General features: G+C 37.9%; 1 protein-coding gene across 1 annotated transcript; it reads left to right on the plus strand.

Moving 5' to 3' along the window:
* The first annotated feature begins 13,023 nt into the window (after positions 1 to 13,023).
* Positions 13,024 to 14,993, plus strand: LOC145035282 (uncharacterized). Its single transcript, XM_078983852.1, has 3 exons — positions 13,024 to 13,625; positions 13,845 to 14,155; positions 14,239 to 14,993. The coding sequence occupies exons 1-3, from the start codon at positions 13,024 to 13,026 to the stop codon at positions 14,991 to 14,993; spliced, it is 1,668 nt and encodes a 555-aa protein (XP_078839978.1).
* Positions 14,994 to 26,514: the final 11,521 nt, after the last annotated feature.

Raw genomic sequence — 26,514 nt, forward strand, 5'->3', positions numbered from 1 at the left:
TATATGATTACGCCATCCCTTTTCATAGTTCAAATTGTGATAAATGGCAAAGGACTGTTTGAACGTTCAAGACTTATTGTTGTAAGTTCTAAACGGGTTTAAACACACACATATGCTATCTAATGAAGGTGTATGAGCTTGAGAAGTTTAAATGAATACTTATCAAAGCATCACATATCAAAAATCTAAACTTTAGTGAGAATTCAAGAGCATTGATTTCTAGAAGTCTAGTTGATTTTTGGGTACATGTTAAAGCTAGTGGGAGCATAATGGTTATGCATGTCTGAGCATTATTGTTATGCTGGTGGGAGCATAGTAGTTATGCTTAGTGTTGGCAATACTAATTTTAGGAAACACATATTTCAGAGAAGCTTAGGGGAGAAGGATCTCATACTTCATTTCAAGTCTAAAAGTTTAGATTGAAATTTTAATGGAACTTAGTCTTGGACATATATGAATATCATATTGAAATGCTTCAACATGAGAAATTTAATATATGGAAATATTATAGCAAGAGACTAATCAAGTATCATATCTATATGTAAGACATTATGTATCAAATCCCATATGCTTCAGATATAGGATTGATTATATATGCTATAATATTTACTTATTCTGATTTTCCAAATGTCTAAGACATTTAAAGGGAAAAGGACCAGAACTGGATATAACTAGAGTTGTTAAACAATTATCAAGGATAATATGGGGTTTGCTAAAGATTGGTTGATTGTGGATAGTTGGAAGTATAAATTTGGAAGTACCATATTGACATGTTCTAAGTGGATGTAACTCTTGTTCAGAATTGATTATCATATGGGAATATGGAAATGTTTCCATAGTGGGATTTGGTTATAATCTACATGTGAGTTAGAAACTTTAATGCAAGAAGGATTTTAAAGGAGTGTACTTTGAATTTGAGACTTCATTACCATGAAATTGTTCTAGTAACAAAGTTTCAATGGAACATTTCATGATATCATTGGCGAAGTCTTCATGACTTTGAAGCCTCGACATCACAAAAGGAAATTGCATGTAAAGATGGAATTCTAACACATATGGAAGTGATAAGAATTTGAAATTGTGAAATGGGCATCATTGGAATTATGTCTAATTGATGTGTTCACAAAGGAAGGACCATAGAGAGACATAGTATGCATGTTTATAACATGGCATGACTGATGTTTAAATTCAAGCGTTTAGTTGATTAATCGAAATATTATACAATTAATAAAGTCAAAATAATATGGTGATTAAATAAAAGGACTTTTATTTATATTCAATAGTTTTGAGACCATAGTTAATTAGGTTATTATTGTGTTTCACTTCGCATGTTTTACTTCCCGAATAATTGGATTATTCAAAACATCCACAGTCGATCATACTTTTGGAAGTAAGTAGTGAATTATGACTATCATGAATCAGGTTGTAGATTGTCTAAGGGGTTAGAGATAGCAATGGTTTGCTGTAGTATTCATGAGTACATTTGAAATGGGGATTTAAGTATTGGATTAACCCACGCTTAGAAAATTACTTCATGGATTTTGTCACATGTAATTTTGAGACGATAGTATATTATATTAGTGAAACAGAGACATATAAGTTGTTTAATTACGAGTCAGTTGTGCATTGATAATACGTAAATGCATCAGTAACTTGATGTAATAAAATGTATCGTTGTGCGTGATTTGATGAGTGCATAGTACAAGCATATGAGTCGAATTTTATCCGTTACGTTTACCCTAAACGGGAAAAAAAATATTTGTGGGCTCCTCGATAATTTGATGATGACATCTAAAGCGCTTGGTCAAGCCTGGACTAAATTGATGTGTTCAATTAGTACTCTGAGATCAGTCGTCATAAATTAGAAATCAGGAAACAAATCTTGGATACAGAAAATGATTATAATCCATTTCTCATGTCCATACGATATCTTGTAGAAAGGAGGAATATTTGATCACTTATCTAAGGACACATTACTGAATAGGTCAATGTTCGACACCGACTTTTGGTAGCTACAATTTGCTAGTCAATTTTCCAGTTATACTTGCAACTATAGTTATTAGACTTATCCAAGTGGGAGATTGTTGGATTAGGTGTCTAACCCCATAACTATAATTGGTATGTACTTGAATTGATAGTAGCAATGCCCTTTTGGGTTGCCTTCAAACCTGGCAATTCAAAAGAATAATTGTTAGAGAGAGAAGAATAAATTATTAATTTATTACTCGATTAATAAAATAATTAAAAATCAAAACAAATGACTTATAATGTATTATGGAAATAATATATTAATTAGAAATCATAATATTTAATTAATATTTAATCAGAAATTAATTTGGAATTAATTTTGGGATTAAAAGAATTAATTGAAACTGTAGGGAGTAAAGATGAAAATGTTCAATAGTTGAGCATTGAGCATTCTAGAACATCCCTATGGTAAGGGGAATGAAATCTAGATGCTCTTAGGGTTTCTTTTGGCTCTAAGAGTGCCTTGGTTACCTTAGGGAGAAAGTTTAGGGATTAAGGTTATCTTGGATACACCTGCCTAATCCAATACCTTCCTATAGCTATATAAACCCTAAACCATAAGGAATTTCTGCTATGCACTAAAAAAGGGGCTTAGAGCCGAAATTCTTCTTCCCCCTTTCTTTCTTTCTTTCTTTCTCTCTCTCTCTCTCTCTCTCTCTCTATATATATATATATATATATATATATATATATATATATATATATATATATAAAGAGAGAGAGAGAGAGAGAGAGAGAGAGAGAGAAAGAGAGAGAAAGAGTAATCCTTGGTCGCTTGAGTTTGTATGTGAGCCATTAGAGGCGTGACACTTGTGGCGCTTGCTACCGAAGATCTTTCAAGCGAGGATTCAATATTGTTTACAATAACAATCTTAAAGGTATGTAACTAAAACCTGATTTTCTATGGATTTCAAAATTCATAGGAGTATACTAGGGTTTCTTCTTTATGTTCAAGTTTGCATGTTCAATTAGAGAAAACTTAGATCCAATCAATTTAGGGTTGCATGCAACCATAGGAATGTATGTTTTTCTCAAAATCCATCAAATAGCTCATGTTCTTCTAATTAATTCCTTTAACTCCAAATTAGTTTCTGATTAAATATTAATTTATAATTAATATATTATTTTCATAATACATTAATAAATCATTTTATATACTAATTTATGATTCCAAACAACAAATTCAACCTCTCTTTCTAAAAGTCATCCTATCATGTTGCTAGTATGAAGGTAACCCAAAAGGACTATGCTATTATCAATTCAAGTACATACAAATTATAGTTATGGGCTTAGACACCTAATCCAACATTAACCACATAGGCAAGATAACCCATACAACCATGCTGAATATACTATCGAGCCCTGGCCGCCGAACAAAACCCTTACCCAATCCTAGTACACTCTCCATAGATGACCAATTCTTCCCCACTTGGGGTTTGAACTACCAATCACTAACCCTCATAGTCTATCATAACATCAAACCTGCTAAACCAATCCATCCCTACTATTACGCATACATCCCCCATGGTGATAGGAATCAAATCAATCAGATAAGGCACCCCAAAGATCTCCAAGACACAACCCTAGTACACTCTAGATGTAAAAGTCCCATGTTCGTTGGCGATAGAAACCCATAACGGACACTCCAACTCGCCAAGGGTCATATTGAAATCCCTACTAAAATATTGAGATACAAAGGACCGACTCGCACTCGAGTCGAATAACACAAGAGCAGGAAAAGAATTCACTAAGAATGTGCGTATTGAAACATAAAAATAAGCATACCATAAAATAATTAACAAAATCATAAATGGAAACATACCAGTAACAACGCCTGGTGCCGCCCTGGCCTCCTCTGCTGTGAGTTGAAAAGCATGACCTCGAGCCCTTGGGGGCTCCACCCTACCCTGGCGCCTATCAGTGATCCTCAAAGTATCTGGTATTAGAGCATGCACTGGTCCCCTAGTGAGCAAATGATAGTTGGCCTTCACATGGCTAACCTGCACACAGTGATAACAGATCCTGGTGGTTAGCGAGGAAACCTGTTGGTGACAGTCCTTGGCATAATGCCATCCTTGTAACATTTGTGGCACCGAAAAGTAGATCACAAGGACCCTCGTAAACCCTACCACACTTACCACATGTGCTGCCCCTATGACTCCAAGATCCCACATCAACGGCCTGAAGGTCTTTGCTTTAGGCTGTATTTTCCCCGAAGCCTTCCTCTACTCCCTCTCCTAGAGCTCCAACTCAATCTCTCTCCTCTTCTCGACCTCTTGTATCTCTACAAGTGTACCATAACATTGAGTAGATGTGACATCCCCAAAATCCGCCAGAAAAGACCGATTTCATTTATGCTTTTTAAAATAATTTTCAGAGTAAATCCTTTTAATTTTAAAAGAGATGCGGAATTTGTTCCCAAAAACAAAACATGATAAAATAGATATTTATCAAAACATTTCATAAAGAAATATGATTTCATTTCATAATCAAAAGTCGGGATGTCATGTTCCGATACAGATCATAAAGCATAAATGATAGCATTACAAGTCATTCAACAAATATATACATATACAGACTTGTAATCAAAACAACTTGATGTTCGCCCATCTTAAGCTCTTGCGCCACTTCCTGTAAAATAAATCAACTGAGTGGGTCAGGCTTGGGAGCCTGGTGAGCATATAGGGTTTTCAACCCACAATAATTATATTTAATTTCAACAATCAACAATAAACCCGATTACCCATTCCCGTTATCCTCACCTTACGTTCCTAAAAATAACGTCTATTATAAGGAACCTATTTCAGGATTTTTCATCGGGATGGACATTACTGCAGAGGGGCTTCCTCAACAATAAGTATCCTAAAGGCAACCATGTGGGGGATAGAGTACACCGGTGAACACGTCGTTCACAACACCTACAGGTAATGAGCCTGCTAGTGTTCCACAGAACAGTCTAGAATAGTCCGTGGTCGTCATCCATACTCTGCTGAATGACTAGAATAACACCAATAACACCGAGGCCTCTCATCTGTTTATTACACACCAATTACCTACCCATGTTCTACCCAACATATTAGTAGATAAAAATATACATTTTTATACATTGTTTAAAAACATGTATAACATGCTTTAAGCAATACATATTCCACATAACAGATTAGGCATACACACGTAACACGTATTTCATAGAGAATACATCAGATCTATAAGATAGAAGAGAGTGAATATACACTCACACGTATAACAACCAAATATATACACATAACACGTATTTTATAGGAAATACTTCATAATATTGCATTGGAATGAAAATAACTACACACTCACTTGATCAGAAGATGACCGGGCAGCACTACATCTTGCAGAAGAGGTGTTTCTCCGTAGATTTGGAAGATCTTCACAAAACCAGGCTCCTCGCGGGCAGCGTTTCGGCTCGGGAATAACGCTCTTCGGGATCCTCAGGGCTTCGGATCTTGCTTCGGGGCTCGGGAATGATACCGGGGCTTTGGGGCATAAACAACACGCAAAACGAGGCAAAACTTAGAGAGAGGGAAGAGTTTGAACAAGAGAAAATGGCTGAATTCGAGTTCTATTTATAGGCTGAGGGTCTGGGATTACGCGGGGCGTAATCTCAAATTACGCAGGGCGTACTCGAGTTACGCGGGGCGTACTTTGACGTCACTGCGTGCGTCGACTGGTGGCACTCGAGTATTGGTCAGACAAGTTGCATCCGACTGAGTACGCTGGGCGTACTCAAATTACGCGGGGAGTAATTGACTTGTCAAACTTCTAAATTGCGTAAATTTTGACGTTTTTTATATCCACGCGAAGGTCAGACCATACTCTACAACTTTCATTTAGACTCCGTCGGCTAATTTTGACTTTTATTTTTATTATTTATTTTTAGAAGGCTGGGGACAGAAAAACTTCGTTATAAATTCATAACTTCTTCGTATGACGTCCGTTCTCGCCTAACTTTTCATTTTTTCACTACTAACAACAAGATCTTCGATTCTCATTTAGATTGTTTCGGCTAAAAACCGCTCGATCTCAAATCGAGTATTCGGGCTGCATACTGCTAAGTCGAAACTTAGAAAAATCATAACTTCCTCATACGAAGTCAGATTTGGGCGTTCCTTTTATGCACGCTCTTGGTTTAACGAAATCTACGACTTTTGTTTAGATCGCTAAGGCTAAATATCACTCTATCTTAAATTCATATTTTACGTCACTCGGCGTCGTGCCGGTTCTGTCTCGAAACTTCGACAGGTCATAACTTATTCGTTATAACTCGGATTTTGGCATTCCTTATATCTCCGGAATCCTTGTTTCGACCACTAAAACTTTATGCAAAGATATCGGGCGTATTTCACACTTTAATTTTGACGCTTATTTTATTCTTAATTCATTAAATTATAAAAATCAAGAAAATAAACACATAAATCACATAATTCACATAATTCACAAATAATACATTTTTATTATTTCAAATTTAGTTACAAAGGTTAACCTAGCCTATTACATTGCTAAAAATGGCAAGCCTAGAAACACGAGCGTTACAGTAGACACAAACTTACGGATGTCCGTCTTGAGCATGCTCAAGTATCGAGTCATTTGAGCTTGGTTAGAAGCAGCAAACTCAGGACAAAACAATGCTCTCTCAGTAAACATCTTGGTCATCTCCATTACCGACTCAGTACCCTGCCTCAAGTCCAGATACTCTTGGGCCAATCTCTCCCTCTCAGCCAATGGAACATATCTCGTAAGGAACATCTCAAAGAACTGTTACAACAACCCTCTGTTCTAGATTATAAGTGTTAGCAACCAACCTCCACCAATCCTTCACCCCCAACTTGAGAAGGTTCATGGCGCACTTGACCTTCTGGTTAGTTGGGCAGGAGCAAGTAAAGAAACATCCCTCAACATCGGACAACCACATCATAAAAATGATAGGATCCTGAACCACATTGAACACCAGGGGCTTCGTATTGTCGAAGTCCCGATAATAGAAGGTTGTCTATTCACGAACCCAGCGGCCGCAACTACCGTGGTAGCTACAACACCAACAACCTAAACAAGTGCAACGTAACGATCATCAATGTACTCAATCATGTCGGTATTGATATACCCGAACAACTCTGGTACCTGTCCCCGGATGATAGTCACAACCTCAGTAGATATAAATGCCATAATTTCCTCCTCAGTCAACCATGGCTTATCCTGGCCACTCGCTCTAGCTCCTGATCTGGATCCCCTCATGAACACCATACTTAAAATAAACTGAAGAATATCATATAAAGCGCATTTCATACTATATGAGCTTTTCTCAATAACGAAACCATAGGGTTGTAACTTCGCTGCTACATGTACAGGTTCTGTGCTTCTGGTAGTATGGGCCCATATTTCCTTTTCGAAATGAAAACAAATACTCAATTTATGGGTTTCATTTTTTCGGCTTTGGGAAGAACAAGAACACAAATCTCCAACCATTAAGCAATGTCTTATTTCTCTAAAATTGAACCTTGATCAATATGCGTGTCTTTTGATTATTTATACATGTATGTGGGTGTTCATTAGTAGGAAGAATTTGATGATAAAGATAGAATCGGTTGATGAAGATGACAATACTTTTGTTTTGAAGAGAGAGAGAGAGAGAAAGGTGGGATCTCTCATTTTTTAATTATTAAAATGAATAAATAATTATTAGATTTAAAAAATGAATTTAATAATAGAAATTAAATAGCCAAGGGCACTAAAGTCATTTCAGTTTACCAAGAGATCTAATCCGCAATGAAATTAGCTCAAAAAGACCATGAAAATAAAAAAGTTGAGGTTTGGACTAAACCTCAAACAAAAATGCATAGAATAGGGATGACTTTTGCAATTTTTTCATTTTGTTATAATGCGGTGCATGTACGTCCATTGTAAAAGTCTACAAACATTCATTTTGCCGTTGATCGTTTTAAATTCCGACGCTTTTGATTAGTTCTTTGATTAATAATGGTTCTTTATTGAACTTTTCTCTTTCTTTCAATCTTTCTTTCTTTCTTTCTCTCTCTCTCTCTTTATATATATATATATATATATATATATATATATATATATATATATAAGGTACAATTCCGGTGATGACTCAAAATACGGTGAGGACATTGTTCGTCCAGTCATGTTTATTAAGACTAATTTTGTTAAAGCTAGGCTATCGGGTATGGCGAATGTTTTTGTGCGTTAAAGATGAGGTGGCAGGGTTGTTTACGCGTGTACATTTCTCCCTAGCCCGTAAATGTGGTGTGGATTGGTACCGACTATGCGTTCTTACGACCAATAGGAATCAATTTCACAAACAGTCAAAAAAGGACCCGTTAACAATTTAAAAAAAATATACTTTTTAACTTTAAAATAAACCATATAAATACCAACATTTTTTCACACCTCAAAACCATTCAAATATCTTTCTCTTCTCTCGTCTTTTTCTTAAAGTATGGATCAAAATCAAAATACCCCAACCACTCCAAACACTTCAACGACCCAACCACTCCAAATGATCAATATCAACATCTTAACTACATCCAAATGTTAACATCCCCAATCCAACAACAACTTCTATTTACCAACATTCCATATCAATCAAACTACTTCCAACAACAAAGACCATAACAATCCAATCAATACTAATTCCAAGATTTTCAACAATTTCAAGTTCAACAATTCCAAACACAATCATCTCCATAATTCCAAACACAACCATCTTAAGTCTCATTATCTCAATCTTGTCCTATAAACCTCAACAATGATGACAACAAATGGGTCCAAGAAACACAACCATCTACAAGAAGGCAACCAAAAGTATAAGCTACAAAAACAAGGAATAGCTTGGAACGAAGATGAAGAAGAAGATTTAAATCTAAAGCTTGGATTTTTATGTCCTATGACTCGAGGACGGGAACACACAAATGGGAAATAGTTTTTGGCTTCGTGTTGTAGATCACTTTCACTCACTTTTGGGAAGACAATCGAATCGAACGTATGATGTGGTCAATGGAAATGGAATGAACTACGAGCGGTTTGCACCATGTTTAATGACATATTTGATAATCTAAAAAATATACATAAAAGTGGTACCAACGATTTCAATATTTTATCTACTGCTTGCAAACAATACAAGGTGACCAATGGTGGCAAAGCATTCGGCCACCAAAAAGCATGGGAAATTTGTTGTAACTGTCCAAAATGGGTCCTTAAACGGTAGAATTCGCATTCATAATCAACCATCTGCTCCAACAAAAGGCCATGAACTTCCAAGTCGGATGTGGGTTTTGGTTTCGACCTCAATGAATACTTCGACGACACTGAGGGGGAGGGTCCACCGGAAGTCCAACTTCGTTGACCACCGGGAAGGGACAAAGGGAAAAAGGCGGCGTCTACAAGCAGAAAAGCATGTAGTGAAGACATACTTACGGAAAAATTGACAAAACTCTAAGTTTTTTACAAAAATGAAACAACGGAGGAAGATCATTGCCGGAAACTAGCACTTACTGATCTTTGAATTTTAAACACAAAGTCACAACCAGATATATACCCAAACGTAACACTATAATTTTTCAAATAAAATTTTCATTTTTAAAATCACATAAACTCAATATCACATTTCCCAAAAACCACAAAATGTACAAGTTGTCAAAACATAAGTCAACAATACTTAATAGAATACCAGAATCTTCAAAATCATGACCTCTAACTGATGTGTACAATCATGTTGGCCCCTTTCCGTGATCCTAAAAAGTATCTGAAACACATATCACACAACACGGTAAGCATGGAGCTTTGTGAGTTCCCCAAAATACCACACACAAATAATTAGCCTCTCATGGCTATATCTCGATAAGGACCTTCTAGTCACGTGTGTCAGTGAAGACCCTCTAGTCTCACAGCTCGGGTAGGACCCTCCAGTCCGGTATCTCAGTGAAGACCCTCCGATCTCACAAGAACTGAATAACTCAATAAGGCACATGAGAAATATACAACATAAATCACAAAGATAAAATGCATGATATCACATAACTAAGTATAAGCACATAATACCCTCCATTCACACACTGATTACCAATCAGGTAAGTATAGTGAGAAGACTCACCTCGTAAGTAAAGCAAATATGTCTCGTACTCGAATCACCGGTCTAGCCTCCACCTAACATGTAACGCCCCAGTTTTTCTCGATACGTTTGGTTATTTTAATTTAATTATCCTTGTAACCTTGGGTTTATTTATTTAACCAATGTCTGATTTCTTATGTTATTGGACTCTTTTGATCAACTTGTAAACTCCTTTTATTGAAGTCCATGGACTATGGGCCTATTTGCAAAGTCCATCTAGTAGATAGTACTTAATGTGTTAATTGAGTCATTTGGAACACACACAAGAAAAACACTCTAAACCCTCCCTCCCTCCCCCTTTCTCTCTCTCTCTCTAAAATCGTCCTTTATCTCTTTGGGATCAAGAGCAACCAAGGGACTATTGTTTGGAGCTTAATTCTTGTTCATTTCCAGCCTTGATTCATATTGGTATGAACCTGCTTATCATTTCTTACAACTTGATTAATAACCTTGTTCTAGTTTTATTATTTCATCTTCACTTCTTCTCCTACTTATTTGATTTGTAATTGTATGTTATACATCATCTCAAGATCCTATCTTCACCCCATATATGGTGGATGATGGATCTACGGGATTACATGTGGCAAAAGATCATGAAAACCCTAAAAGGGAGAATGGTGATTTTATGTGCTTTATGTTCATTTTCATGTTGATTGTTATTACAATCTTGTGGCAAAATGAAATCCTAATGATACCTAACCATTTTTAGTACCACCATGATCATGGGGACGAAATTGGGATGATGAACACATCTTAAAATGTGTTTCAAAGGGATAAGGATGGATAAGCCAAAAAGGAATCACGGGTGGCTACGATTCTGTTTTTCCATCAGATCTGTAGTCATTTTGTAAAACTCATATCTTGAGCTCTAGAACTCAAACGGACCCCAAACCAGTTCCAAAAGTTCAAAAATTGAGTTGTATAACTTTCTTAAGCAGGCCAACCTCACTGATAAGGAATTCATATATGGGAAAGAATGGAATCTTTTCTGTTAGGTCTGATTCGGGTCTGTTCTGATATGTCATTTTTTTTCCATCATTTCTAAGGCTTGGAAAAGGATCCAGAGTGATTCCAAGTTTCTATATGTTCCTTATATTATGAATTTAAGATCTGGAGAATATGGGGTGTTATTTCCAATTATAAATTGGTTAGAATGGATCCACACTCCAGATCAGTGGGCAGTCACCAGCTTTTGCTAGTGCTGTGATTGTTCACAATGTGAATTTTATATTTGGAGTTTGGGAGATTCTTTTCATTCAATTCCAACTCTGAGACTTTAATTTGTATGTCCTTTACTTCTATTAATTTTGGTTTGGACTAATTCTACTCACAAGTTAGGTAGAATTGGCCAACATCACTTGACTATATTGTTGGAGATAGAAGTGACACACCATTTTGTAAAATTCATATTTAATTCATCTTTTGGAGTTAGAATGATTTCTTCATAGTTGTGGAATCCTGAGGGATCATAGTTTCCTATAAAATTTAGTTAAAGCTATGTTTCTGTTTTAGCTTTTGGAGTAAATCCGTTTTAAACAGCAGGTCTGTTTTAGAGACCTTGCTATGATTACTCTTTTCTCAACTCATAGCTTCATTACTTCTCCTTTCTAACCTTTAGTCCTTCTTAGGTGAGGTTTTGAAGTTTGCTCAAGCTTGGTAGCATTATTTGATTCTTAGCTATCCTTACTAGTCACTCAAGGTGAGTTCTCTCACCCCGTTGTATTGATGATTGTGTTTTTTAGTTAGCTTGTGTGTGATTATTTGAATTTATTATAAAAGCATGTTATATAAGTATTGTTTTAATTTGTACATGTGCACTGTATGTAACTAATCATGGATATGGGGACACCACCAAATGATACAGATTTACCGGTGCGGTGGGTATGTAAGATCACCAACGTAATACTCATTGTGAGGTGCAGTGATTAGGGCCAAGTGATACGGGATCTTCCCAGTGCGGTTCAAACCTACAAGTCCTTCTTGTATTATTGGCGTTGATTCGTTCTTTGCCCTTATTATAAAACTATAATTGGAAAATGGATTAGGGTTAGTAAATATGAATGCTAGTACAATGTTTGTGTTTGAATTCACTAAGCTTTGTGCTTACGGTTTCCCTTATAACCTTTCAGGTGTTAAGATTAAAGAGGCTAGGGCTTGACATGGAGCACTGGGACATCACTACTAGTTATTTTTGTTGGGACCTTATTATTATTATTACTTCCACACTTATTTTATAAGATTATTAAGTAGATGGATTATGTTATGACTATTTCAGTTGTTTTAATTTAATGTAAGATGGGTTTTAATTTAAAATTTTTGCAAACATTTGGGTGTCACAAGTTGGTATCAGAGCCACAATTTTAGGGAACTAGGCATTCTTGTGGATGTTCTAGACTCAAATTTGAGGCTCTATAAGAGTTTATTTTCTTTTAAAAAGATTTTTCAAACTTTCTGAAGACTAGTAGTGGAAGATGTCACGGTGTGTCAGTCGACCAGCCAAGTAAGCCTTATTTCTTATGTTAAATGTTTATGTTAAATTGTTGACTATGAATTGGATCCTACTAGTCTTAAAATGTTAGATTACACACTTATTTAATGTTAACATGTGAGAGAGTTGTACAATTAACGGCTAGAGCGAGCTGGAAATTTTGAAACTAGATGCGAATGTGAAATTGGAACTTGTGTGGAAGGTAGTAGAAGGGCCTCTACTATTTGAAACATCGGTGTCGGTTTCGGGTCGGGATAAGGTTGAGAAATTTTCGGCAAGTTGAGTGTTTCGTCTTCCTAGAAATATCTAGGATGAATTATTTCTAAATATTTTCCTCCCTCTACGGATACAGATGGCTCCGCCTGCTCGCCTTAATCAGCTCCAAATGGAGCAAGTTAGGAATATTGTCGCTGAGGAATTCAATAAAGCTTTCAACGAACTAATCCCGGGCGTGACCAATGACATAATTAACCAGTTCAAAGCTCTTCTGGATGAGCGCCTCGTAGCTATTCCCGGGGGAGCGTTACCAGCTCCGCCCGTTCGGGATTCAACATATTACTTCGAGAAGTTCAGCAAGTGTAGCCCTCCTCTTTGGAATGGTGAATCTGACCCATTTGTTGCTAAGAACTGGGTGTCAGATGTTGAGGGAGCCTTCATGACTTTTGGGTGTCCGGACCAGTACAAAGTTGTAATCGCCATGAATCAGCTGCGAAAAAGTGGAAAGACATGGTGGAACACCATCACCGCTTTATTAAACGAAGAAGAAGTGAGGGCCATGTCTTGGGCCCAATTTGTGGAGAGGTTCGAGGCACAATATGTGCCTAAGGTGGAGCACCAGCGGATGCAGCAAGAGTTCATGGCCTTACAACAAACTACCGAGTCTGTTAGCGACCTGAACGCCAAGTTGTTGGAGATGCTATCTTTTTGTCCCTCGTTTGATGGGAACGAGGCCTGGTTGGTCAGTCGATACACTACCATTCTATGTACCGAGATTCGGGAATTCATTAGCATGCAAGAGTTCCTGACTTTATCCACGATCATGGATGCAGCGAGGAGGAGGGAAATCGAGTTGCAGACCTAGTCCAAGAGGAAGGCTAATGACACCACCTCCAAGACATCCGGAGTTGCCTAGAAAAAGCAAAAGCAGGGTGGTAAGTCAAGGTATGAGTACAGGACATCTTCAGGTCAGGGCGAGAAAAATCCGTTGATATGCTACAACTGCAAAAAGCCAGGGCATCATTGGAAGAATTGTAGGGCTCCCCTTACGAGTGTTGTTCCTCGGATTACTTCTGCTGCTCCCGTCTGTTATCACTACAACGAGACGGGACACAAGAAGCCCGAATACCCGAAGTTGAAGGCTGGTAAAGGAGGCGGGGGTACAAATCCTGCAATTGCATCGTCTTCTAAGGGACCCACTATGGTGACACGAGGTCGTGCTCACCAGATGATTGCGTATGAGCCGGTGATTACCGCGACAGTGGCAGGTAATTTATTTTTCTTTTCTCTCCTGTCATTATTTAATAAATGGTAGTTAGAATTGTTTACATGATTGTATGTGGTAAATCAGACACTTATTTGCTAGATTCCGAGCCCGCTGTTGTTATGTTTGATAGCGGTGCTACCCATTCTTTTGTATCTCGCACTTTTATTAATCGTTTGGGGTGTAGTATTGAAAAATTGGCTCGCCCAATGGTTGTCGAAGTTGCCGACAACCGCACTATTTATGTAACCGATGTTTATCGGGGTTGCACTCTCGAGTTTTCTGGAGTTGAATTCCCTATTGATCTTATCCCTATTGCGATGCGAGAGCTTTGCATTATTGTAGGCATGGATTGGCTTGATGCGTTTGATGCGGAAATCCACTATCGTAAGAAGCAAGCTCGTGTTCGAAACCCTAGAGGTGGAGAACTTATTATTCAGGGGGACATTCCCCACCTGGCTGTGGCTTCTTTCTCTTCTGCTATAGCACTAGACGATGCTCCTATCGTTTCCGACTTCAGCGATATCTTTCAGGAGGAACTCCCTGGCTTGCCACCTATTCAGCAAGTGGAGTTTCACATTGATTTGGTGCCAGGTGCAACTCCGGTAGCGAAATATCCTTACAGCTTGGCACCACCTGAAATGAAAGAGCTCCAAGATCAACTTCAAGAACTAAGTGATAAAGGGTTTATACGGCCAAGCTGCTCGCCTTGGGGTGCTCCTGTTCTCTTTGTGAAGAAGAAAGATGGATCCCAGCGAATGTGTATTGGTTATAGGGAGCTAAACAAGCGCACGATAAAGAATAGGTACCTGTTGCCACGTATTGACGATCTTTTCGATTAGCTTCAGGGAGCATCTTGGTTTTCCAAGATTGATTTACGTTCCGGTTACCATCAGATGCAGGTTCGTGAAAAAGACATTGAGAAAACAATATTCCGTACTTGATATGGGCACTTTGAATTCGTGGTGATGCCTTTTGCGCTCACCGATGCACTCGCAGCGTTTATGGATCTCATGAACCGCGTGTGTAGCCTGATGCTTGACCGTTCGATCATAGTGTTCATAGATGATATCTTAGTCTATTCTAAGAGCAAAGAGGAGCATCAGCAACACCTTCGGGAGATTCTGGAAACTCTGGCAAGAGAAAGGCTTTATGCTAAATTCTCAAAATGTGAATTTTTGTTGGAAGAAGTTCAGTTCTTGGGGCATGTGGTAAACAAACACGATATTAAGGTCGATCAAGCCAAGGTTGATGTGGTTAAACAATGGAAGATTCCAAAAACACCTTCTGAAATTCGCAGTTTCTTGGGTTTAGCCGGTTATTACCGGAGGTTCATTGAAAATTTCTCTAAAATCGCCTTACCACTCACCCGATTGACCAAGAAATCAATGAATTTCGTTTGGGGCCCGGAGCAGCAGCTGGCGTTTGATGAGTTAAGGAAACGATTGTGTGATGCTCCGATTTTGGCCTTACCTGAAGGGGTTGAGGATATGGTGGTTTATTGTGATGCATCGCTTCAGGGTCTTGGTGTCGTGTTAATGCAACGAGATAGGGTGATAGCCTATGCCTCCTGACAGCTGAAACCCCACGAACGAAACTACCCCACTCATGATTTCGAGCTTGGGGTTGTTGTTTTCGCTCTTAAGATTTGGAGACACTATCTCTATGGAGTGAAGTTTATCATATACACTGACCATAAGAGTCTAAAATATTTTTTCGAGCAGCGGGATTTGAACATGAGGTAGATCCGATGGTTGGATGTTGTAAAAGATTATGATTGTGAAATTCACTACCACCCCGGTAAAGCTAATGTGGTAGCTGATGCTCCCAGTCGTAAACAATTTGCTGAACCGATTCGAGGTAAGTGTCTCCGGATCACGATGGTGTCGTCTTTGTTAGATCTAATCCAGGATGCCCAAAAGACGACAATACCGGAGGAAAACATCAGGCGTGAGAAGATTTGGAAAGAGTTGCCTAAGATGGAACGAGACGGATGGGGTTTGCTGACTCGCTACGGTAGGGTTTGAGTTCCATATATCGGGGGAAATCGGAAAACCCTAATGGATGAGTCTCATAAGTCAAAATTTTCTATCCATCCTGGTGCTACTAAAATGTACCGGGACCTTCATGAGGCTTACTGGTGGAATGGAATGAAGAATGATGTGGCTCGATTTGTGGAAGAATGTATGACCTGTCGGAAGGTCAAGGCGGAACACCAGAAACCGCATGGGAAGTTGCAACCATTGGAGATTCCTGAATGGAAATGGGAACATCTAACCATGGACTTCATTACAAAACTTCCTAGAACTGTCCAAGGATCCGATACGATATGGGTGATTGTTGATCGTTTGACTAAGAGTGCTCACTTTCTGGCTATAAAGGAGAGCCCATCGGCGGAGAAATTAGCCGAGAGCTTTGTTCGGGAGATTGTCTCATTACATGGGGTGCCCATTTCTATCGTCTCCGGTCGAGACACCCGATTTACCTCTTGGTTCTGGAGGAAGTTTCAAGAGTAATTGGGCACACGATTATATTTTAGTACCGCCTTCCATCCGCAGACAGATGGGCAGAGTGAGTGGACGATTCTGACCTTGGAGGACATGCTTACGGCATGTGCGATTGATTTTGAGGGTAGTTGGGATGACCATCTACATATAGCTGAGTTTTTTTATAACAACAACAATCACTCGAGCATTAAAATGTCTCCGTATGAAGCCTTGTACAGGAGGAAGTGCAGGAAGCCCCTTTGTTGGGGCGAGGTTGGGTAGACGGTACTTGGGAGTACTGATATCGTGCTACGGACTACGGAGAAAATCCAAGTGATTCGGGATCATTTGGTCACAGCGAGCAGTCGTCAGAAAAGTTATGCCGACAAAAGACGCTCCAATCTTGAGTTCCAGGAGGGAGATTATTTGTTGCTTAAATCTCCCCCTGGAAAGGTGTGATTCAATTTCGGAAGCGGGGAAAGCTCGGACCCCAATTCATTGGACCCTACAAGGTCATAGCCCGTGTAGGGAAGGTGGCTTATCGTTTAGAGCTTCCTGACGAGCTTAGTCTAATTCATAATACGTTCCACGTGTCTCAGTTATGAAAATGCGTTGTTGATGAGACTACTGTGATACCACTGGAGGACATACATATTGATGAGCATCTCAATGAAAATGCGTTGGACTCTTTTGATCATCTTGTAAACTCCTTTTACTGAAGTCCATGGACTATGGGCCTATTTGCAAAGTCCATCTAGTAGATAGTACTTAATGTGTTAATTGAGTCATTTGGAACACACACAAGAAAAACACTCTAAACCCTCCCTCTCTCTCTCTCTAAAATCGTCCTCTATCTCTTTGGGATCAAGAGCACCCAAGGGGCTGTTGTTTGGAGCTTAATTCTTGTTCAATTCCAACCTTGATTCATATTGGAATGAACCTCCTTATCATTTCTTACAACTTGATTCATAACCTTGTTCTAGTTTTATGATTTCATCTTCACTTCTTCTCCTTCTTATTTGATTTGTAACTGTATGTTATACATCATCTCAAGATCCTATCTTCACCCCATATATGGTGGATGATGGATCTAGGGGATTACATGTGTAAAAAGATCATGGAAACCCTAAAAGGGAGAATGGTGATTTTATGTGCTTTATGTTCATTTTCATGTTGATTGTTATTACAATCTTGTGGAAAAATGAAATCCTAATGATACCTAACCCTTTTTAATACCACCATGATCATGGGGACTAAATTGGGACGATGAACACATCTTAAAATGTGTTTCAAAGGGAGAAGGATGGATAAGCCAAAAAGGAATCACGGGTGGCTACGATTCTGTTTTCCATCAGATCTGTAGTCATTTTGTAAAACTCATATCTTGAGCTCTAGAACTCAAACGGACCCCAAAACAAGTTCCAAAAGTTCACAAATTGAGTTGGATAACTTTCTTAAGCAGGCCAACCTCACTAATAATGAATTTATATATGGGAAAGAATGGAATCTTTTCTGTTAGGTCTGATTCGGGTTTGTTCTGATATGTCATTTTTTTCATCATTTCTAAGGATTGGAAAAGGATCCAGAGTGATTCCAAGTTTCTATATGTTCCTTATATTATGAATTTAAGATCTGGAGAATATGGGGTGTTATTTCCAATTATAAATTGGTTAGAATGGATCCGCACTCCAGATCAGTGGGCAGTCACCAGCTTTTGCTAGTGCTGTGATTGTCCACAATGTGAATTTTATATTTGGAGTTTGGGAGATTCTTTTCATTCAATTCCAACTCTGAGACTTTAATTTGTATGTCCTTTACTTCTATTAATTTTGGTTTGGACTAATTCTACTCACAAGTTAGGTAGACTTGGCCAACATCACTTGACTGTATTGTTGGAGATAGAAGTGACACACCATTTTGTAAAATTCATATTTAATTCATCTTTTGGAGTTAGAATGATTTCTTTATAGTTGTGGAATCCTGAGGGATCATAGTTTCCTATAAAATTTAGTTAAAGCTATGTTTCTGTTTTAGCTTTTGGAGTAAATCCGTTTTAAACAGCAGGTCTGTTTTAGAGACCTTGCTATGATTACTCTTTTCTCAACTCATAGCTTCATTACTTCTCCTTTCTAACCTTTAGTCCTTCTTAGGTGAGGTTTTGAAGTTTGCTCAAGCTTGGTAGCATTATTTGATTCTTAGCTATCCTTACTAGTCACTCAAGGTGAGTTCTCTCACCCCGTTGTATTGATGATTGTGTTTTCTAGTTAGCTTGTGTGTGATTATTTGAATTTATTATAAAAGCATGCTATATAAGTATTGTTTTAATTTGTACATGTGCACTGTATGTAACTAATCATGGATATGGGGACACCACCAAATGATACAGATTTACCGGTGTGGTGGGTATGTAAGATCACCAACGTAATACTCATTGTGAGGTGCAGTGATTAGGGCCAAGTGATACGGGATCTTCTCGGTGCGGTTCAAACCTACAAGTCCTTCTTGTATTATTGGCGTTGATTCGTTCTTTGCCCTTATTATAAACCTATAATTGGAAAATGGATTAGGGTTAGTAAATATGAATGTTAGTACAATGTCTGTGTTTGAATTCACTAAGCTTTGTGCTTACGGTTTCCCTTATAACTTTTCAGGTGTTAGGATTAAAGAGGCTAGGGCTTGACATGGAGCACCGGGACATCACTACTAGTTATTTTTGTTGGGACCTTATTATTATTATTACTTCCGCACTTATTTTATAAGATTATTAAGTAGATGGATTATATTATGACTATTTCGGTTGTTTTAATTTAATGTAAGACGGGTTTTAAAAGTTTAAAATTTTTGCAAAAATTTGGGTGTCACATAACATATATCGTAATTAAATCTAATTAATAAACGACCCCCAAAGATGTTAGGCTAAACCCACTACTAATTCTCAGAATGATAAAAGACGATTTTACCCTTTCCTGGCCTCTAAAGTCTAAGGTTTGGCCAAACGTTAAAAGTCAACAGAAAGCGCGTATGCTAGACATACAACCCTTTACGTTGGGCGCACTACTTCGTCATGCATGCATAGGGAAACTTCGAGTCTACGCTCAGTGTACATCCCAGACTTACTTTTCCCACTTTCTTGCTCATAATCTGTTAAGACCATAGCTATAATATCAGATTTTGGACTCTCTAAAGGATAATACTCCATAAATGTAACGACCCAATTTTCACGTCTAAAAATTTCGTTTTAAAACATCACTTTAGGAAAACATTAATAATTAAAAACATTGTTTGATCAACCACATCACATCGTAATCCATGTCTAAAAGCCAAATCATACAACCAATCAAAATATCAGAGTATAAATCCCAGGGAAATCTAGATGATGCGGAAACCAATCATGTGTGCATGATGTCCTGCTACCGTGCCAGCTCCTTCCCCTTCGATGAAGAGGTACCTGAAACCAAAATTGTAAACTGTAAGCACAAAGCTTAGTGAGTTCCCCCATTGTACCACATACCATACAATCACATAACATACATAAATTGTCAGGCATATCTGGGTGCCCGACCTACCCCTTCGGTCCTCTCGAACGGATACTGCCTAACATATCTAGGTGCTGGCCTCCCCTTCGGTCCTCTCGACCGGATACTGCCTAGCATATCTGGGTGCTGCCCCACCTTCGGTCCTCTCGACTGGGTACCGGGGACTATTTCTCCACCTACTACTACCACATAACACATATATCACATAGTCTATCTAGCATGGCTGGGCATGACTACCCCTTCGGCCCTATCGACCGGTAACCTGGGGACTATCTCCCCTACTATCACTAGCACATAGCATCATATCATACAAACACATAAACATAACACAGGTAGTAGCAACCCTAGATGAATATCACAGAGACAATCATCTAATCATACATTTCCTACTGGTGGGTCGGCATTGTGGCCTTAGACCCACCGCTACTGGAAGGTAACTCACCTCGTAGTAGCTGCTGATCTGTGTGGGAATAGTCTGTCTGCTGCTGCTGCTCCGGAAATCCTCCGGCTGAAATTGCCACCAAACACTTAGTCAAATACTACTAATTGTCCTTTGGGTAAAATGACCATTCTACCCCTGATCATGCCCTAAGTCACAGTCAGAGTCAACTTCCAGTTGACCCGACTCACCGAGTTGGCTCTCCAACTCGTCGAGTCCAGGTCCAAGCGACTGACCTGGATTCTGTTTCTACTCGTCGAGCTAGGCGTTAACTCGACGAGTTCTCCATCCAAACTGATGTTCAAGTCCTTCATCCTACTCGCCGAGTTGTATGAACAACTCGGCGAGTTCATCTTCATCCGATGAACACTTATGCTGAGACTCGCCGAGTCGTTTGAACAACTCGCCGAGTCTGATCTTGATCTAAGGAGATTGCTTTGAACTCACCGAGTCTGGGCATCGACTCGCCGAGTTCCATTATGGGTGAGTTTTGGCTTCCAACTCACCGAGCCCACCCTGGACTCACCACACAACTCGACATAGCTAAAAGGGGACAAACTCAGAGACTCGCGACTAGACTCCCCGAGTCCGATGAGCGACTCGCTGAGTCAATTTCATGCAAGAGCCAAAAACGCGATTTTGCTCGAATCCAGTCCATGCCATTCGTAGATCTGGGCTCCTAGAGCATGAATAACACGTAAAGTTTTCAACTTTACGTGTAAATATCCATCTATGGGGTTTTTCGGGTTCAAAATGCACCAAAAGAGTAGATCTAAGGTTTTCATGCAATATGGGCTCATAAAGGTAGTACATCTGAGCTCCTGGAGCTCAACCATGCTTAGATCTAGAGGCCAATCAACTTATTTCGAAATATGATGCACATACAAGCTTGGAAAATGAGTCATGAAGGACTTTAATGGGGCCATAAGCATGAAGACAAGGGGAAAACGAGCCATACCTTAGTGAACACTCTGAAATAGCTCACAAGTGCTTGACCTCCTCTTCTTCTTCTTGATCTCCTTTCCTACTCACTCCAATCTTCAAGAGGACACACCAAATGGCTTCAAATCCACAAAATAAGGCTTAGAACAAGGTGTATGGCTCTGAGGGTGAATGGGGGCTGGCTTGGGGGCGGAAAGGTGGGGTTAAATAAGGTGCAAACCCCTGAAACTTAGGGTTTCATCCAACAGCGGTGACTCGCCGAGTCCAGGATATGGACTCGCCGAGTTGCCAACTTAAACGTGTCCCGGGTCCCGTCCCTACTCGGCGAGTCGAACCTATGACTCGCCGAGTCCAAGGCTTAAAATGGAAAATACTCAAATAAGATTTACGTACCAGGAACCAGGTGCTACAATAAAGTTTGTGACTTTAAGCCTTTTCATGGCTGAGAAAGTCTAAAACTCATAACTCTCACTCCTTACTCATAAATGTTCTCATATATCATGAATGGGGAGATCTTGACGTTCAAGATCCAATTTTATGAGTCCACTCCAGTAGAGACACTTAAGGGGACATGCATTAGGCTCTGGAGTTCAACAAACTCATAAATCTTCAAGCTTTGGGACACAAACCCTAAAATAAACCACAATATGCACAAATCAAAACAATGAGAAAGCTTTAAGTTTGACACCTCCAAATGATGCACCAACCATAGGGAAACTCATATCCAAAGCTTGGGTACCAACTCTACTCTCTTCATAGTTCCTTCTTCACCCAAAGAATCCCACAAAGAACAATAAAAAGCTTCAAATGGCCACTCAAGCTAAGAAAACATAAATTAGGGTTTTAAGGGGAGTTGAAGATTGGAAATGGTGGCTAAAAATGGAGCCATCATGTTCCTTAAATAGGGACACACAACAAATTAGGGTTTCTATAGTATGCCCAACGTACCAGAGTACACCCAACGTACACGTCCAAATCATGGACATGAGTACACTGAGTGTACACATGCATACGCCCTACGTACTCAGATACCACCTTTTCTCAAATAAGGGCCAAACTTGACAACTGCAATAAAGTAAGGGCTATTGAGATATACCTAGTCTCGAGATGTTACACCAAAAATTCTAGCCGCATTTCTGAAAATCCAACAATAAGTTCGTGACTATTATTGAAATTAGGTTTTACCGTTTATATTTTTTATGTTTAATTTTCTATGGTTTTGAAGTCATTTAGGTTTAAATTTCTATTGTTTTATGTTTTTTTTAGTAATTTAGGTTTGAAATTTTATGTTCTTATATATTTTTTTAGTAATTTAAGTTATGTAATGTGTTTTTATGTAGTGTGAAATTATTAATTATGTTTTTTATTCAATCTTAATATAAAAAAATAAATAAACAAACAATATAGAGTGACAACAATTTTCAAAGACTAGTGAACATGTACTGGAGGTGATGTGATGTATAGATGCCATCACTTTTCTAATAATCATTTTCAATGATTAGTGAACATGTAATGGAGCCTTGTTAACATGACTCGGGCTTGGTGCGCTAGCAAGTTTGTACAAGTAGACACACTCAATCTATGGGCTGCGAGTTTTTCGTTAACCCTATTGGTAAACACTTTTGTAAGACCGGAGGGTATGGGTATGAAGTTTCCCTCACATTTTGTGGGCGACACCACCATTTTCCTCACTTTCCTTTCCCTCACCTAAACCCAAGGAATAGGCAGGGAAGCATCATTCACTATTTTTTTTTTTTTTTTTTTATTCTTATATATATATATATATATATATATATATATATATATATATATATATATATATGATTTGTAATTTTTAAATTAATACTAAACATAAAATTCAATTAAAAATAAAAAGCATTTCATTAATTAAAATAAAAATTACATTAAACCTAATATTTAAATAAGTAGAAAATTAAAAAAAAAAATACGCAAACAAAAAATCAAACAACCCACAACATAGAAAACATAATTAATATCTTAATTTAAAAAAAAAAACAAAATACGTCACTCAGAATCATCGACCTCACCATCTCCATCATTCTCCCAAGCGTCACTCTCGTCATCAGAATTCGCTCTCAACGAACATATCAGAATCCTCATCTGATTCTCAAACAAATCATCGTGAGAAAACTCTATTGGCGGCTAAATATGAGTCATATAAACGTGTGCCACTAAATCAGCACAAAGTGCATGACGAGTATCGTAATTGTGTACTTCTCTTCTATTTGCCCTATACTCTTGTGTACCAATGGCTACTCCTTCGAGATTTGATAAAAATTCATTTCCTTTGTACCGACATATAGTTCTTCCTTCGTCTTCAAGAATCATATTATGCAATATGACACATGCATACATTACATGTTGTAACCTTTTCACTTCATATAACCTTGCCCCGACTCCTAGTACTTGCCAACGTCTCTTAAGTACACCAAATTTTCGCTCCACATCCTTCCTAGCTGACTCTTGTGCCTCTTTAAACTTTTTCCTTTTCGGGTCATTAGGATATGTAAACGATTTTACAAAAACAGACAAGGGAGGATATATATCGTCTGTACTATAGTATCCACGCTTATATGCTACCTTTGCTTGAAAAGGTTTATCGTGCGACTTTCCAAAGTAGATATCGTTGAATACCGGTGACTGGTCCAGAACATTGATGTTATTGTTTGCACTAGTTGGACCAAAGAATGCATTCCATACCCAAAGGTCATGTGTTGCGATAGCCTCTAGAACAATCGTCAGCTCTTGTCAACACTTCAGGAGGCTTCAAGAATTATGAACAGGTTAGATGGTTTGTACTATCCACCTTTTCCACATTAGGCGTACTGAAATCTCCACCATCATTCTTTTTACCAACATAAACTACCAATCCTCTAACCAGAGAGATTCCACCTTCATTACTACCATCAGCCTCTCCTTTGTTACTATCAACATCAAAACCATGCTTTTTCTCTTTCATTCCTTCATTTTCTGCATTCTTTACTTTGTTGCACAATTCTTTGTTTTTTTTCGTACCACTCCTTCAACATCAAACTGTTTCGTAATTTTTCCATTCCATCTTTCAAAGTCATTTGAATATTCTTCTTTTCGGACAAGATTATTCCATAACTATGCTCGATAACAGCCACATAAGCCTAAAAATTATATAAAAAGTTATACGTAGTTAAATTCAAATAGAATTAATGTTCTTCATAATAATTGTTTCACTTATTTTACGCTTTTACCTAAATAGTTCAACTTATGGGTACTAAAATTCTGATAAAATGTACCACTTTTTTTCATTTGAACTTTACATCTTACCTCCTCATCCCCATAGTCGTTCTTAAGCCCATCCAACATTTCAGCTTCATCCATCATTTCATCATCAACTTCAACATTTTCAAAGTTTTTATGTAGTTGCCTTCCAAACCCTCCAACACTAATCTCCAACTTCTCAATTTTTTGAAGAACATCACCCGTAACATGTTTGACAAACGGTAAACTTTTCATTACCTTGACGCCTGAGAAGTTTGTGTTATACACATACACCAGCTAAATAAAAAAACACTTATTAATTCAATATACATATTTCAATATAAATTAAAGTATAAATCAACTCAAGACAAGAAGATTACCGTCAACACGAGTAAAGGTCCGCTGTAATAACATGTCTTATCATCCTTTCTCCACAACTGTTTTCTGCTAACCAAACAATTTAGAATATACTTACACCAATATATCTTCGAGAAGTATTTTACCAACACTAACGTAATAACAACATTTATTTGATTTTTACCACTCAAAGTTGATTCCACAAATGTGTTAATGAAAAGGGTAAGGAAATTCAGCATAAACATAAGATTGTCTTGCTTTGTATTTTTGTATCCTTTTCAGGTATTCTTCACTATTAAACCCTTTTTTCTCGTATTGATTTTTCCATTCTTGAAGAATTACATTATCTTTCTCATAACTATCCATGTTCAAGAAGTCTTTCCCATCATTTGGTAACCCCAACATGTTATGCACTGTCTTTTTTGTAATTGTGATCACATTATTCTTTAGAACTAGACGGTTACTCTGTGGGTCATAGTGATCTAAGAGATAGTAGTTAAGTAACCTCGGAGTAGTGTCCATGTCAATATTCATAAGTGAAACAAAACCCATAGACAAAATTCCATATATCTGTGTAAGGGACATTAATTTCACAGATGCACTAACCCTTCTAGGAGTCATCCTAGTTGCAAGTCTTCTTATACCTACTGGCTGCTCCTGACTTACTTTTCTAACCTTGCCCTCCATCTTTTTAATATTCGCATTCCCATGTTCTACTTTTCCCTTCTTTCTCTTGGGAGATTTTGTTGAATGTGGTTCATGCACTGCCTTCTTTCTGTTACCAACATCTTCCTTTTCTTCCATATCCATACCAATGTCTACCTTTTCATTGTATCTCTTTGACCCACTCATACTCTCCACAAGTAATTCATTCAAACTTCTTGGTTTTTTTCTATCAGCCCTTGCTTCTACTAAATCCTTATTATCCTTATTAGGTGTTGTTCTGGCAGAATCCTTCCTTTTCACCCTTCTTACACTTGTACTATATGTATGTAACGTCTCCTGTTTATCTTTGTTGTCAACTGTTGAATCACATAAACATAATTAGTCATGCCCTACTCATTGGCACTATACAAACATTATTTAATAACCCATTAAGACTCATTTAAAAATATAATAATTTTTTTATAAATAAGTATGTTATAATATTTAATTTTATACCAATTATACTACACTTATATTGTATACAATTACATGTTCTAATAGAACTAGTATACAACTTTTAATTTTACACTAGTTATATCAGAATTATATATTATAAAACAGTATTTAAAAACACTTAGTACTACTATTTACATTGATTATTAAAGAATACCATTTAAACTTACTTTTATACTAGTTATATAAG

Source organism: Lactuca saligna, chromosome 3, assembly GCF_052625555.1.
Source record: "Lactuca saligna cultivar CGN05327 chromosome 3, ASM5262555v1, whole genome shotgun sequence".
Taxonomy (NCBI): Eukaryota; Viridiplantae; Streptophyta; class Magnoliopsida; order Asterales; family Asteraceae; genus Lactuca; species Lactuca saligna.

What these genes read in the sequence shown, in the direction of transcription:
- LOC145035282 (XM_078983852.1), top strand. Translation starts at nt 13,024, where the DNA reads ATGGCTCCGCCTGCTCGCCTTAATCAGCTCCAAATGGAGCAAGTTAGG. An exon ending in TTTGATGGGAACGAGGCCTG is followed by an intron (nt 13,626 to 13,844) that starts GTTGGTCAGTCG and finishes GTATGAGTACAG; the next exon opens with GACATCTTCAGGTCAGGGCG. An exon ending in GATTACCGCGACAGTGGCAG is followed by an intron (nt 14,156 to 14,238) that starts GTAATTTATTTT and finishes GTGGTAAATCAG; the next exon opens with ACACTTATTTGCTAGATTCC.